Consider the following 16,164-nt stretch of genomic DNA (forward strand, 5'->3'; position numbering starts at 1 on the left):
GTGTACAGGCTGTACCCCTCACTTTGGATCAAACTACACTTTGACACAGCATAACAGGCATAGGCCTCTATTCTCTTCAAATTCCTCTAGGCCCTTACTGCACTGCAAATAATTACTGTCATCATTCTGTACTTGTTAGGACACAAAAGCATCAGCAGGGCCAGAAGGCGGATCTGTAGGGGCTGTGGAATGGCCTGTCTGTGATGGGTCAGGTTTAACCTCAGGCATGGCTGGGAACGGTGGTTTGCAGACAGCATGTGACTGTGAGCAGCCTCTGCCAAAGAGTCACGGGGCTATCTGCCGGCATCTAAATAAAAAGACAACTCGTGCATCAGTGGAGATTATGGGATTTAAGGTAACAGTGAAATGAGGTTTGTTGAACCTCCCAACAAGTCAGAGTGAAGAAGGGCTAACCTAGTGGGAAAAAGGATTCTTTTCTGACTTGGCTGTTTCCTGAGCTTTTTTTTTAACCTCTGTCTTGATGCCTTTGCAATAATGAATGAGCCATTTAGAAGATGCTGGGGGCAATTTGCCTTTCTCTTGCCTGACGCCTTTGGACAATCGATCAGAATGGGTTCGAGGGTTGGGTGATGCCTTCAGGGGCAGCAGTTCCAAGTGTGCTGTTAAGTCGTGCTTATCTCTGCCTCAACTGGCCCCGAATCCCCACCTGTGCAGTGCACCCATTCAGGTCCTCGGTGATTTAGGCAGTCTTGAGGGAGATGTGCCCATTCACGTGCATGTGTGACTAGTCTCATGGAAGTGCTGGCTCTGTAACTGTGTAGTAACAGTTTCACCCTTTCCCACTGACCCACCGCGGCAGGAACAAGCAGCCAACAACCAACCCGGGCTGCAAGCCCAGCCAGCTCAGTCTCTTACGGACTCAGACGACACGAGAGAGGAAGCTGTGCCGGGACCGCGCAGCACCCGCGCACGCGAAGAGGAGGCTGCGCCACGCCAGGGGAAAGGTGGGCACGCCTCCTCTGGTGGTGGCCGGGGTCAGAGCGGGGCCGGGCACAGGTGCCCCTGGCGTGTCCCACCCGCGTGTGGCACAGCTCCGACGGGACACGCTGCTCCCGGGGAGCCGCTCCGCGCCATCGATGCGCTCGGCAAGCCGGCGCCCCGCCCTCTTCCCCCGCCCCGCGGGTGCCGCGTTGGAGGCGCTCGGCGCTCGGCTGGCCGGCGCTAGCGCGGGTCCCTTGTCTGCCTGTCCAAGATGGCGGCCGCGGGCGGCGGCGCGGCGGGAAGCGGCGGGGCCGAGTGAGGCGGCCGCGCCCGTCCCCACCCTGCGGCCGCTGCTCAGCGCCGGCGGGCCTTGTCGCCGCTGGGCGGCCCCGCAGTCGGGGCACGCCCGGGCCTGCTGCAGGGGCGGAGCCGCGGGCTGGCGTGAGGCTGGAGCCCGCTCGGGTGAGAGGACGTGCGGGCGGGAGTGGGGCGGGTGAGCCCGCTTTGAACGGAGGCGGCGGCGGGACCCGGGCGCCGGGGGGTGTCGGGGCGCATGCGCAGGACGGGCCGGCCGTGGGTCCGCGCCCGCGGAGGGGCCGGTGCCGGGGTTCGCGCCTTCGGCTGCGCGCGCGATTCCCGGCGGTCCCGTCTGCCCTCACGGCTATGGCTGAGAGCGCCGGCGGACATGGGGCGAGGGAGCCACCCCTTGCGGCCAGTCGGCAGCGGGCCGAGGAGCGGGGGTCCGTGCGGAGCTCCGGGACTACAGAAGAGCAAGGCTGGGCCTTGAACCCGCAGGAACGGGAGACGTGAAGGGAGAGCTTCCCCGCTGAGCCTGTGCCATCACTGCTGAAACACAGGAATGTGAAGCAGGGGACCCTAATTGAGGTTTACAGGATGAGAGTAGTTAAGGGTGTGTTTTGTATTTGCCGGATTGGAGGTCTGGGCTGTGAGCGCCTTTGGGCAGTATCTACCAACCTTTGTACTGCCAAGTAGATAAGATTTTAAAAGAGTCTTAAAAGATACGCATGTAGGTACAAAGAAATCTTAGACTCTCCAAGTCAACTATTCATGAATTACCGTCTTCAGCTTTGTTTTGCATAATCGGGATTAGGCCCTTACCGTCTTGAGCACAATGCTCTGGTATTGTGTGTCTTCCCACTGAAGTCTGTATGACAAGGGAACATTACAAAATGTTGACAAGGTCTGGTTCAAGATCACGAGCCCACAAGTGGCAAGATGCTCTTTTTTATTGCTAAGTGCAGTGCTCTCTGAGTGTACATATGCAGTGCTCTTTTGCGTAGGTAGAATCCTTGTGTTTGCTACCAGCAATGTATAATGGTCAGAATACTGACTTGACAATCTGCAGTGGGTGTTTTCCCAAAAGCTGAAGAAATAACATGTATTCCTATGGATTTAAACAGAAACATCTCCTGTGTACCCACAAGCTTTATTTAGTTGTGACTTCGTTGTATCACTTAAGTAGCCACAATAGGATGAATATGTTGTACATTGTCAGCATCAGCCAGTTGTTTATAAAATTGAGTTGCATGGGGAATGTACAAGCACAAGTTCCCTGCTCCCAAAGTATTTCCATGTAGTGTGGCAAGATTACCGTGACAGCTAGGATGGCAAGCTGCACGGTCTTTGTGGCTGGATGTTTACACGAATATGCACATACACACAAACACACAAAGGCAGCTGGGTGCAATTGATTTAATCCCATAGGAGCAGAAGGTCGATCTTTTCTTGCAAAGCTGGTCACTGGCTGAGGAGCAAAAGCTGTTTGCTCTGAGAGAACCAGAGCGTGGCTATTCCATAGCAGCTCTGTCCTGCTGTATGCCCATAGCTGGAGCAGTGACTTGTTTAGAGGAGACCTGAAACCTGGGGGGGCAGAGGTTGGGTTGCTGCAGGCCTAGCTAAAAGGAGTGCTCTCTTCCCTCCCATCTCCCAGGCTGGCTTTCAGAATGGCTGCAGTGGTAGCATTGGGAAACACATCAGAAGGATGCACACCTCTAATACAAAATGTGTGGTCCTCTAGTTAAAAAAAATTAATAATAATTCTTTTGTAATTTAACTCTTTCTGCCTGGTCCCTTCTTTTCCTTCACTTCATCTGAGATTCAAGGGTTTGAAATCTATTAAAACATCCCACTCTTTGCTACAGTGGCTTCTGACAAAAATGGCTTTGACACAGTTTGGGTGCAGTTTTGTGTGTCATAAAAATCAAACTCAGTTGTCTTCTCACCTTCTTTCTATTTTTGTAAATAAATTACTTCCTTGATTTAGGTATTTTCTAAGACAGAGGTGGTAATTTCTATCTTTAAAATAATACAACATCCATTTTGATCTGTCAAGCCTGAAGAGTGACCACTCCTTTCCTTTCCTTTCCTGCTGTCTTCCAGAGAATACTTCTTTGGTTCAGAGAAAGTTTCCCAATTTACATAATGATTCTTCTTTATGGGAGGGTTTTTTTCATTCTCTGTTTCTCAGACCTTTTCCTATAGATGGGAACGGGGGAAGGAGCCCAGACGTGGCAGCTCATTCACAGGCTCCTGCAGGACCACCATGGCTTATGATGGCACCAAGAAGAAAGAAGGTATGACTGCTTCATGATCTGAAGGATTTACAAAAAAATTAATTAATTAAAAGAGTGCCCTTTGCAGCCCTTACCAGGCCATGCAGTCAGAGTGGGAAAGGAAGCTAGTGTGCTATGGAGCCCTTAAATTTAACCTGGCCAAGTTACTGGAGGATCCCAAGCCCTTGACTTTCAGGTGTAAAGTACTGGGATTAGAACTTGAGAGAAATGAGTGGTATTTCATAAGGTAGACACCCTGATTGGGAGCCCTGCCACTGCAGCCCTTCTTCTCCCGGCCAGGTCAATGGGACTAGGAACGAGGGATAATGATAGGTTTAGTCATGGTAACATTTCCAGGTCCATTTGTCTTTAGGAAGGAATCTCCAGGCATTAGAAATTAAATCTGGAATGATTGTGTTAGAGCACCGAGCCCCATCCCTCTGGTCAGACAGTACAGACTGTTATCTTTCAAGCCTCTGTGCTTATGGGGTTTTGTGCATCACTCTGTGCCTGCATCCTCTGTTAGCTTATTTTGTGCATGGTCCACTTGTCTATCAGTCCTTAATGTGGTATTTCATTTCTTCCTTTTTTTCCATGTCACATAAATCACAGAATTCCTAGAGAGTCACCGAAGTGTTGACGACGGGCTGGCATCTGGCAGGATACAGCGAGAGAAAAAGCGCTCGTACAAGGATCTTCTGCAAGAGGAAGATGAGATAGCAACTCAGGTAGAAACCCTCAGAGAAAAGGTTCAAGGTGTAAGGATATGCATAAAGGTTGTGATGGAATGGAATGTGATGGAATGGATTTCTTGTCCTTTTTTAAAATTGTTTTTACTTAGAAATGCATGTAGAAGACAGCAAGAGCAGCTAATCATGTCCTGTGTTGTTCAGTAATTTTCCTGGGGAAAAGGAGGGGATCAATCCTTGATTCTGATTTTTCTGGCCTCAGAAAATAAGCTAGTAGGAGTGTTGTCCTAGTCTTAATGTGGAACCTTGCAAATCATAAGATGCCTATACGTGAATAACTTCTTACACACATTAAAAAAAAATTAGCATTTATGGCTGTATAAATAGCCAGCAAATGATGGATAGAATGTTATTTACATCTTTGGGGCCTTAACTTTTGAAATCACATAGTGGCAACTTAAGTTTCTTCAAAACTTTCCTCTTTGAGTTAAAATTTCTGCTGTTAGCTCAGAGGTGGATATCTAGTGATTTGGGGGTTTTTTCATCTGGAAAGCAAGTTCTAGTGTAAAATTAAAATCAAAGTCTTCTACCCCACAGTTGGAATTCTTTAGAGGAGCTTCAGTTTCAGATTGCTAAATTGATCAAGACACAGATAATAATTAGGTGACATGGCATATTAAGGACGTATTTTTCACCCATCATTCTAATTATCACCTTTCTGTACCTCCTGTCACTTCTTTTTCAGCATAGTAAACATCAACTGCTTGCCTTTGTTTTCAAGGCTTGACAGTCTGTGCATCTTAAGTTATTTTTTAGCTTTCTTAAGAGGTAGATGTCTGTCTTTTGTCAACTTATCAGCTGATCTCCAAGTGATGGCTTTCACACACACACACTGCCCATATCTCAACACTTTCCAAATGTGCTTTTTCAAGTTTTCTTTTATATTGCTCCTCTCACTTGGGGGGCCTCCGTACAGAGATCTGTGTTTCAGTTTCCTTGGATGCCTGTTTTGCTGCAGTGCCTACAGAAAGCTCGATGGCTATTAGGTGACTGTGCTGAAACCAATCCTGAGTAATACCATTTCTTGTATTCTCACACCTATCTGTAACTTGTCTTTCTTTATACATACACTGTGCTCTTGGGGACAGAGTAGGTTTCCTTTTAACACCTAGAATGATGATCCTGGTTCTTACGTACGGTTCCTTGATGTTACAGTAGTATCAAGATACTTCCTACTAATTTTTGTCTAATAGTCCATGCGACTGTCATATTGTTTCCCTCCTTTTTGTCAGCAACTTTTTTCTTCTTATTCCAGGACAGTGAGTTTTTTCCAGGGACAGAACCTCACAAAAAGAAGAGAAAGCACTCCTCCGATGAGTTCTGCTACAGAGGTAAGGTAGTAGTCAAGTAGGGGGAGGGGCTAACAAATCATGACTTTAAGGAAAGGATGCTCTTAAGCCAGTGTCAGCAAGCTTTGTGATTAGCATTTTATAGGAGGAGAGTACATCAACCTTAGAACAAGTCATCAGAAACCTGACACTGATCAGCACCAGACAGCAGAAGGTTAGGGAATTACATTTTCAGAGTCTGTCTTAACAAATTGCCATTGTAGGTCACAGAGATCTTCCATCCCCTTTTCATGTACAAGTTGTAGTTTTCTAACCCATGCCTTCCCATTTGACATTTGCTTTTCTTTTTTTCCTATTGCATTACAAACTAATTATACTTACAGGTAGTATAACTTTCTCTGAATTTATAAGAACAGAATGTCTGAGGTTGAAAAATAAATGCTTTTCTGTTCAGTTATTATCACAATTAATAAGTTGGCCAGAAAATGACAATTCGGTTCATAAAAGCTTAACACTTTTAGGATTTTTTTTTTGGCCCAATAGAAGGAGAAAGCCAAGCTGAAATTTCATCTTTCATCAAAATCTGTCTACAGAATGGAAAAGCTCATATTTTCTACTCATTGGTCTCACCTTGGCTAAAAATGGCACGAAAACCTTGCACTTGAGATACAATTTCAGTAAGATTTATTTTCATCAAAATACATTATTTCACAGTAGAATGGAGTTTGACAAAACTTCAAGAACTTTCCTGCTGTCTCTGCCTTCCTTAAATTATTTGACCAGCTCAGGTGTCACAGCTTCTGTGACACTTCTGTGAATACTGAATTGTATCAGTAAGGCTGTGCTGAGCTGGCTGCAGTTCTGTTTAAGCCAGAATGTAAATCTGTCACCTGTAATTGTAAGGCTCACAGGATTCTCACTTCCTTTCTTTGCTGTCTTTAAGGGAAGCATCTCAATGTACATTTCTCTTGGTCTCTTTCAGGTGTCTCGCCTTTGGATCTACCATCAAAGAAGAAGAAAAAAGCAGCTTCTAGCCCATCCTCAGCTGATACAACCATGGATTTGCTCAAGGCTATCACCACACCTTTGGCCACAAGCTCAAAGTCTTCAAAGAGGACCTCTGAAAAATCATCTCATTCTTCCTCTGGCCATTCTGAAAGCAGAAAGGAGCATCCCAAGAAGAAGCTGAGTGGGAGCAGTGGGGAGCACTCAGTGGATGACAGCAGCTCCCACAAATCTAAAAAAATGAAACCTCTTTACGTGAACACGGAGACACTTACTCTTCGTGAACCTGATGGCTTGAAGATGAAGCTCATCCTTTCACCAAAAGAGAAAAGTAGTGCAGCAGATGATGATTCTTTATCCTACTCTTCAGCACCAGCAGCTGCAAAGAAATCTTCAAAGAAATCAGCTCGAGATGAGCAAGGCTCATTCCTGCTGGGGCACGATCTGCAGAGCTTCCTGAAGTCATCCCGAAAGAAGCACAAACTGCCTCCGGACTCACATCCACCTTCTGAGAGTTTTGGTGCTGACACCTCCCTTCATTCAGAGGGCCATGCAAGCGAGTACGAGGTTGCAGGTATGGAGGCACCACCAGAATCTGGTTCTTCTTCTGGTGGAGAGTTGGAGGCTGGAGAGCTGGTGATAGATGACTCCTACCGGGAAATCAAGAAAAAGAAGAAGTCAAAAAAAAGTAAGAAAAAAAAGGACAAGGAGAAACACAGAGAGAAGAAGCACTCCAAGTCTAAAAAGAGTTCTGGGCACTCTCCAGTGGCAGTAGCAGAAGTAAGAGTGTCACCACCACCTCCCAGTACCCCCTATGTTGTTCCTCCACCTCCTCCTGCTGTTGTTCACTCAGATGGTCAAGGTGAGAAGAGGAGGAAAAAGGAAGACAAGGAGAAGGACAAGTCTGAGAAATGGGAAAAGGAGAAGGAAAGAGAGAAGGAGAAGGAAAGAGAGAAGGAGAAGGAAAGAGAGAAGGAGAAGGAAAGAGAAAAAGAAAAGGAAAGAGAGAAGGAAAAAGAAAGAGAAAAAGAAAAGGAAAAAGAAAGAGAAAAAGAAAAGGAAAAAGAAAGAGAAAGAGAAAAAGAAAAGGAAAGAGAAAAGGAAAGAGAAAGAGACAAAGTAAGGAAAAATTGGAGGGAAAACAGAAATTGGGTGACGGGTAATAGTGAATTAGGCACTCCATTGCAAAGGCATGCTAAATTGAAACAAAGGATAACTGATACCAATTATCAATGGTTTAACTGAAGCATGTTTGAAAAACTGTTAGCCACTGTGATTTCTATTTGTAGCAAAACGAATATATGTTGTTCTGGCTTTGTGGCACAGACAGTCTTCAGCCAATAGCGGTCCTCTGGGAAAGTTACACTTAATTTTGCTTGGTACAGGTCATGTACCAAGCACATTTACATCTTTTTCTAATGGGTCTGGCTCTAGCTATTCCCAGGCAGACTTCTGGACTAGTGATCAAAGTTCCTGTAAAAAGGAATCAAGCTGTTACCTGAAAATTGAAGATATTTACCCATTTACTCCTGTATTCAAACAAAATTCTAATTCTTACAGGCTGCCACATTCCCAGTTTTGTACTTATATATTCAGTTTTCCATGGTTACTGCATAAAGATACGAGTAGCAGAAATAGTAGCTAGCATATGAACAAGGTTATAAATGAGATAACTGTAGCTGTGTGATTAAATGGGGGAAAGCAGCTTGTACATGTTCAGATAGAGAAATAATGCTTCATATGAGGAAATGGGCAGACAGAGCTCAGATCTGTTCAGACAGTATCCTATTCTATTCGGGAATTTTTCCCTGATCATAGCTCAGCAATCGCAATACCTTTGCTGTCAGTGTACTACACAGTCTCTTTTCCTGCCAAATGGAAGCACTTTGTAAGGATTCAAGAAATGGAACAAAACATTATCATGAGGACTAAATTGTTTTGACAGATCTATAATAGGTACTGTGAATAGTATAACAGATACAGGGTTTCATTATTTTAAGTTTTAAAACTGAGATACATTAAAAAGTTTTCTGTCGATCCTGAATTTAGAATAGGAGCTTGTTGAGTTTTGCAAGATAAGCCTTGTACTAAGACTGGTTCTGGCTGATTCCTGTGCTTTCATAAAGATTAAACTCAGCCAGAAGATGTAAAGGACTGCTTTTTAAGGTTCCTGATCTAAGTACCGTATCTTTCTTTAGGTCTTCAATAAATGCCAAATTCTTATTAAATTGGAGAAGGTCTCATCATAATTAAAAATCTTTGTTTCCTTTCTTCTTCTGACTAGCCAAAGAAGAAAAACATGTCTGCTTATCAAGTGTTCTGTAAGGAATATCGTACAAATATTGTGTCTGAGCACCCTGGAATAGGTAAGAGAATAATCCAGCCTTCTCTTCTCTTGATTATACCCCAGTCAGATTAATTAGCAGAACATATTGTCTTTGTTTCAGACCAGCTTCTTAATTTTGACGTAGTGCAAAGAATATGCCAATACTTAGAATAAGAGGTGGCAAAGGAGACAGGAGTGTATTATAATTTTACTTTAACCAAGCTGTGAATTTAGATAAATTATAATCAAATTTGTTTTAAACATTTTTCTTCTTTCTTTCTGCCAGATTTTGGGGAGTTAAGTAAAAAACTGGCAGAAGTGTGGAAGCAGCTACCTGAGAAGGATAAACTGGTGAGTGTTTGTGTGACATGTTTTTGTAAAATGATTTCTGTGAACTAGGTGCTTAGATCAGAATGTGCTGGCAGCATTGCCACAATGCCATGAAATACGTTTCCTATATCCCTAAAGCATGTAAAGGTGGAAAGTATGGAAATCCTGCCCTTGCAAACATAAAAGCATTCATTTTCTTCTTGTGGTATTGCTTCACCTCCTAGTTTTGTAACATCATTCTGCCTCCAGGTCCTGGCATCAGGTAACAGAATTACCTAATGTTATGAATCTTTCCTTTCTTACCATGGTAACTACAGATCTGGAAACAGAAAGCTCAGTATCTCCAACACAAGCAGAATAAAGCAGAGGCCACCACTGTGAAGAGAAAGGCATCATCTTCAGATGGTGCACCAAAAATGAAAGGTAATTGTTGCGCTTTATTCACTCTCATCTCTTTTCTTGGACAGGGAAGGTAGTCTTGCCTGTGGAATAAAAAACAAAGGTCCTTACCTGCTTCACTTCCCTACCTGCTTTCTCACAAACCATGACATTTAAATCACAGTCAAATCAACTTTTCTGTGAGAGCAAGAATGATGTCAGCATTTTTCATAAAGATTTCCTTGTCTAATTTGTGGAATGGTATTCATTTTAGCAGTTTAGGGATTGAAATGTAAAATAAGAAGAGGCAGAAAGGAAGTTCTAGTGGGATTAGCTTGCTGCTAGAGGGAAGTTGGGTTGTTCTTAGTTTAGTATCTCTGATATCAAATCTCCCCAGCTGCATTCAGCTGAGGTAGATGTTCTGTACATGTGAAAAAAAGTTGCGACTACAAAGACTTTGGGACTGGGGCAACCATTAAGAACCATTTAAGCATCTCATGCCTATGAGATTTGAACTTTAGTAACTAAATGGGCTTCTGAGTAAAAGAGTGAAAGCAAGGAATATGGAATTTTAATTTTTTGTGTTTCCAGCTCTTCCAACAGGAGCGATTTCCCCTCACAAAAAATCCCCCACCAGCACCGTAGTGATGCCTTCCTCACCAGCCAAAGCCCCTGAGACAGATCCTATTGATGTAGCTGCACATTTACAGTTGCTGGGTGAATCTCTGAGCCTCATTGGACACAGACTGCAGGAAACAGAGGTGAGTCTGTAACCAGCAGAGTCCCAGTGATGTCCTGTAATCTACACAATGCATTGAGGGAGATGATTATTTTATTTTCTTAAAAGTTTAACCAGTGGTTTTCTGTTAGGAAGAGAAACTAGAGGTGGCATGCCCTGTTTCTTTGATGCATTGCTCTTTATTTTCAGTGAAGTAAAAAGTCTCAGTAAACAGTTGGCATCAAAGAAAGACAGATGCTTTGCAGCTCTAGGTCCTTGAAAGCAATTTGTAGTTCAGCAAACCCTTCAGTCTTTACTTACCATGGATTTGGTACTTGCTTGCTATTTTGTCAGTCTCTGGGCAGTTGCTATTACTGTTCTACTTCTTAGAAAACTACCAGCCTTTACCAAGAAGTTTTTTGCATGTCCGGTGGTTTTCTGGCAGTATCATATTGCCAGTGCTTTGGATAAGGGGCTACTATTGTTTCAACTTACCTGGTAACATAATGTCACATTTTAATGGTTTCCTACTGTTAAATGACAATGGCTCTGTGAATGCACATACACACGTGTACACTTTCAGAACTCAGCTCAGCCTCTAAGGAGAAAACATATTTGTCTCAAATAATACCACTGAATTTTATGAGTAGCATGATAATCTCACCCCACTATGCTTGCTTATTTTATCAATAGTGAAATAAATGTTCTAGCGTTTTGTTTTTGGTATGCTTATTGAGATCATGAGAGGAACAACCAGAGTCCAGAAAAGCACACAGACAAATTCCCTTTCCTGAAAGTATATCAATGAATAAAGCATTTGTTTATAGGCTTAGCATTCCTTTAACTTCAAAAATAAAACAACCATTGTCATTAGGACTCACATAGTTAGCAAAATAGATGGTACAAAATAGCACAGAAAGTATATTACAAAAATGTGTGGAATCAGTGTTTTATGCAGCTGACAACTTTCTGGTGTTTTCTGTTGATTGCTACCTTTATCTTGCACTAGTTCGTTGCCTACTGAACACTTCAAATGTTTTGGGCCTGCAGTCTCTCTGTGAAGCACGAGGCACAGTTTTGTCACTGTGTAAATAGTGGAAGTGGACTGGAGGAGCTGAAGATACTGTATCTGCATGAGCGTGGATACAGTTGAGAAAGAACCGCAATTTCCACTACTCATCCCTATCCCAATCTTTTGCTTTCCTCACTACCAGGGAATGGTGGCTGTTTCAGGAAGTTTGTCAGTACTCCTAGATTCAATCATCTGTGCTTTGGGCCCATTGGCATGTCTGACCACACAACTACCTGAGTTGAATGGCTGCCCAAAGCATGTTTTGGTGAGTTCTCTGTGGTTATTTTCTCTCTAGCACTGTTAATTTCAGTAGAGTCTAAATAGAGTTTTTTTGATTAATCAGTGTAATGTAATTATAATTCCAGTGCAATAAGAAAATTTGTCTTGGTCATGCACTTTTACAGAAGAATATTTATTGAAATTGTTACAGATATTACGATTGTACAATACTGTGCAACCTTTTTTTCTCCCACTGGCTACTGACCTAATATTTTTAGCATTGATTGCAGTGTGGGTAGGTCCTGTTTTAGTGATGGAGCCAATCAATCTGAATCAAATACAGGTATATCAGTATTTTTGAAAGTTCTAATTTTCCATAAAAATAAAACCCATCTTCTAGCTGCTCTGTATCACGCAAGCTGTTTTTCTTTCAGTAGCATAAAAAACAATTTGTGATCTCAGGATTCCTAATGTGATGGTGTAGCACCTTTTACAAGTGGCTGAAACCTTCTCTGAGGAAAGAAAAATAGTCTCTGTCTTAAGGAGCTGCATAACTACAGTTTCTTTTCCACTTTAAGCTACTCTTAATATTGAGCCCTAATTTAGCAACAGCTTGTGGCATTTATGTAGCTTGATGTGGACATAGATTAAGATGGCAGCAGCCATCAGGAGTCATACTTCCTACAGGAGACATGAATAAAGCAGCAAAGGAGAGGAGCAAAAATCAAAAATACAGAGTCTGAAGAGCTAAGAGATTAAAAGCAGTCTGACAGAGAGGACAAGAGAATTGGGATATCAATTGTCATATCATAATAGGGCAGCCCAAACGTTTATTCATTAAGAGAATGGACTGTCAACAACAGGAGCAAAGTTGACAGTTTAGTCTGTGAACTCCCATAAACTGGTTCTGTGCACAAAAGCTGAGTCAGTGGGGTGTTCCCATCTTAAGCCATGGAAAAACTCCGATGCTTTTTTTCCTTCCTGCTTGCCAAGTTTATTCAGAGCAGTGACGCTACATGACTAGTGGTGTGTTTATTGGAAACTTGATCAGCTTATTGTTCTAAGGAGCAATGGAGCTTTAGGTGAATTATGGCAACTACCCTTCACTTCTGGAAGCTGCTGTTCAGGAGCTGGTAATAAATCTGATTTTCACAGTCAGATGCGTAACGACAGTGATGTTTTAAGACATGGATAAACCCCAGCGGTTGTGTTGCAATTTATCTTTCAGACAGTAGGTGGCATTGCTAGATTCTAGAATCACAACTGGTGCAGCTCCAGCTCCTCAGTCTCTCAGTTAAAGGTGCTGTTCCTAAGGCCTCCTTCAGCTATCCAGCCACAGGCTTGACCTTACTAAAACATTGTATCTGAAGAACATACAGCTGGGTCTTTTGTCTGATGTGCATGAGAAGGATTCTTACTCTCAGAATTCTGTTACATTTTGCAAGAAAAACTGAAGAGCACTTTTTTTCCCATCTGGCACCCTATTAGAGGTGATCAATAGGCAGATTCGGTTGTCTCATCCTATGATAACTTGTAACACAAGTGACTATGCTTAGTACTCTCACCTGTGCCATTTTTTAAGGATTATCTGACACTAAAAAACACTGAATTTTTTTTCCCCAGTCAAACACGCTAGACAACATTGCCTACATCATGCCTGGACTTTGATGGGAAAGGACCCTGGGATGTACTCAACCTCTGCGTAACTGACTTGTGTACATGCACTACGCTGGCACTCCCGAAGGGCTCCATGTGGAGGCTTTTAAAGTTTTATATATGTATAGTATATACATAGGATTGTAACTATTTGACTTCTATTTTATGAAAAATTGTGAAGTTAAGCTGAGAAAACCCTTTTGTGTTGGTGGGTGAAATGTCCTCCAATCTGAAAGTATTTTGTACGAAGAATTCAGAAAGCTTTTGAGATACTCGCCTTAAATTCAGATTTAGTGGGGGAAGCAGACAGAGAATGGACTTCTCAATATAAAGAAGAAAGCTGTCACCGTGAGAGGGGTCATTGAAACAGGTGGCCCAGAGAGGTTCTTGACTCTCCTTCCTCGGTGATACTCAGAAACTGAATGAGCAGCCTGCTCTAGTTGGACTTGCTTTAAGCAGGGAGATGGGCCAGATGACCTCCTGATATCCCTGCCTAAACTAAAGTATTCTGATATTCTGTGGGCAGGTAGAGATGACAACATATTTTGGACCAATTAATAGAACTGAATTCTTCACCAGCCCTATTTGTAACTCTTTTTCTGTTTAAAATCCACTTCTTGAGGGGAAAGCTGGATAGCTTTTTGCTTCTTGGTCACTTTTTCCAACCCCTTCTCCTCAGTCAGTAATAACTGAAAGTTATCAGCTGGCTGGTCTGGTAGCTGGCATTTGAAGTGAAGTAGAAGACAACAACAAGATAAATTTTTCCTTGTGGACTCATACTCAAATCATCATTAGCACAATGTATCAACCCATTGCATTGGCTTGAGAGAATGAACCTCCTGCTGATTTTTCCATGGCATGGTCAGCCTGCTTTGATGGAAAGGAGTAGGGAAGCAGATGGGAAAAACTTGGATTGCTTCTGCCCATCTTGCACCTGTTTTGTGAAATGGCTCATCCCCCATCCCTCTCACCAGCACTATTTCAGGAGCTGTGGTGCTGCTGCAGGGCAGTGACCAGTGGCCAGTGTGAAGCAGTTATGACCGAGTAAGGCACATGTGGGTTGATTGGACTGGTTTCCCTTCCTTCCAGCCACATACTTGGAGTTTGGTTTTCTGCTCCTCTGGAGGAGGAGCCGCAGGAGAACGCTTGATTCCTATTTAGGCTTTTGTCTGTGTGTATGTATGTGTATGTGGTGTTCATATCACATGTATTTAACTTCTACCAATATCTGTAACAGATTTTAATTTATCCTGTATATTTCTCTGTGTGTGTATATATTTATATATATATACATAATTTAAAAGCAAAAATTCCTCCCTCAGCCAACAGTGTGTGGAAAATGTGAATCAAGTTTGCCTCACCTCACTTCCTGCAGGAATCAACTCTGTGTATAGTAGTTAGCATGGGCATTGTGTAAGGAAACACCAGGAAGATTCTAAGTGTTTGTAGAAACAGGCTATCTTGTGAAGGTAGGCAGAACAACTGAAATATCATTTGACTCAGGCCTTATCATCTCTGTAACAGGAAAGTTTTTAAATTACAGAAGAGGCATTTTTTACTTCCAAGTAAGTCAAGCTTCTGTTTTTCAGGACAGTTGAAAGTGAGCTGTCCCTTATTGTGGCTGAGCCCCACATCAGAAGTAAATTGAATCCTGCGGTGTGGAGGAGGGTTTTTCTCCCCATGCCTCTTTGCCACATCTTCCCTAGATGTGCCTGTACAAGGTAGTCTGTCTCTTAAGGATCTTCTCTCAGTGCAGTGAGGGGTTTTCTCAGCAGAGGAGGCGCTGAAGATTCTCAGACCACCAGACCAGAACGCACATTTTAACAATTTAGGACAAATCCTAATGAGCCTGGAATTAGGAAGGGCCCAGGAGGGAGGCAGTCCAATCCTGCTTCAGATCCTGGCCCATATTAAAGCATCTGCTGTTGTGAGCAGCAGAAAATAACTGGCTCTTTCCAGCCCTTCACAGTTGAGAGCATTGTGGTGAAGGCTGCTTTTGGATCTGCTTTTGGAAACAGAAGGGGATCAGCTTTAGCTTTGTCCTCTGTACAATAGAAAACTCTTGAAGAGTGAAAAACACACACGACCCTGGTGTATTGTATTTTTATTAAAATTTGTACACTTTGTATAATCTGTATCTTGTGGTATTTGGTACTATAGGGAAAACTTTGTCAAGACTTAGCAGTTTTTATATTTTTGTTATTTCTTTGCTGTTTGGTCCAGATTACATTACAATTATACACAGACTTTTTTGTACTGTACTTAACAATATAATTTTTTTTTTAACTTCTGGAGTATTGTCGTTCATTTCTGGCACATGCTGTTTTCTGCAGCTGTTGTTACTACTCGTATTTAGTGTTTCTCAGCAAAACACATCCAATCCTAACCTTGCTAAATTCACTCAGTTGCCAGGCAAGCTGTACTGTATCCAGCAGCACAGGTCACCCAAATTACCACTCAGGCTCCTGCCTGCTTGGGACCCCCCAGAAGGGAGATGTACCATGGAGCACTGCAGGTAACACCAGGGCATTTGTCTTCCCTGCTGCCTCACCTCAGTTCAGGTTTGTGGCATTCAGGTGACACCAACACACAGGACTCGAGTGTGTTACACGGGCTGTCAGGCGTGGCAGCGTTAGAGCAGGATTTGTGCTGGTTATTAACACGGCCCCATTTTCCGGGTATGGGTGTTGGTTGATTGCAGCCTCAGCTTGGGCAGGGCAGTTGCTTAGGCCGGGAGCACATCTCAGAATGTGCTTTTACCAACCACTCTGTGCAGAGTCATAGGATGGTTTGGGTTGGAAGGGACCTTAAAGATCATTTAGTTCCAACACCTCTGCCACAGACAGGGACACCTTCCACAAAAAAAGTTTGCTCAAAGTCCCATCCAACCTGGCCTGAAAGACTTCC

The 16,164-nt window shown here is 43.2% G+C and overlaps 1 protein-coding gene across 2 annotated transcripts; it reads left to right on the plus strand.

Annotated features, from left to right (window-relative positions):
* Positions 1-1,262: 1,262 nt before the first annotated feature.
* On the plus strand, positions 1,263-15,541 carry HMGXB4 (HMG-box containing 4). Of its 2 annotated transcripts, XM_048301730.1 has the most exons (11): positions 1,263-1,404; positions 3,431-3,536; positions 4,128-4,243; positions 5,520-5,595; positions 6,536-7,677; positions 8,843-8,924; positions 9,171-9,235; positions 9,532-9,637; positions 10,184-10,353; positions 11,525-11,647; positions 13,225-15,541. In XM_048301730.1, the coding sequence occupies exons 2-11, from the start codon at positions 3,506-3,508 to the stop codon at positions 13,267-13,269; spliced, it is 1,956 nt and encodes a 651-aa protein (XP_048157687.1). In that variant the 5' UTR covers positions 1,263-1,404; positions 3,431-3,505; the 3' UTR covers positions 13,270-15,541. The 2 variants fall into 2 exon arrangements, with proteins under 2 accessions (XP_048157687.1, XP_048157686.1); XM_048301729.1 differs by lacking the exon at positions 1,263-1,404 and having other exon boundaries at positions 1,525-3,536.
* The last annotated feature ends 623 nt before the right edge of the window (positions 15,542-16,164 follow it).

Source organism: Corvus hawaiiensis, chromosome 4 (genome assembly GCF_020740725.1).
Source record: "Corvus hawaiiensis isolate bCorHaw1 chromosome 4, bCorHaw1.pri.cur, whole genome shotgun sequence".
NCBI lineage: Eukaryota > Metazoa > Chordata > Aves > Passeriformes > Corvidae > Corvus > Corvus hawaiiensis.

Bases quoted from the DNA above. Each gene is read 5' to 3' on its own strand.
- HMGXB4 (XM_048301729.1), top strand. From the start codon at position 3,398: ATGGGAGGGTTTTTTTCATTCTCTGTTTCTCAGACCTTTTCCTATAGA. The intron at 8,925-9,170 runs GTAAGAGAATAA...TCTTTCTGCCAG, and splicing joins GTCTGAGCACCCTGGAATAG to ATTTTGGGGAGTTAAGTAAA. The intron at 9,638-10,183 runs GTAATTGTTGCG...TTGTGTTTCCAG, and splicing joins TGGTGCACCAAAAATGAAAG to CTCTTCCAACAGGAGCGATT.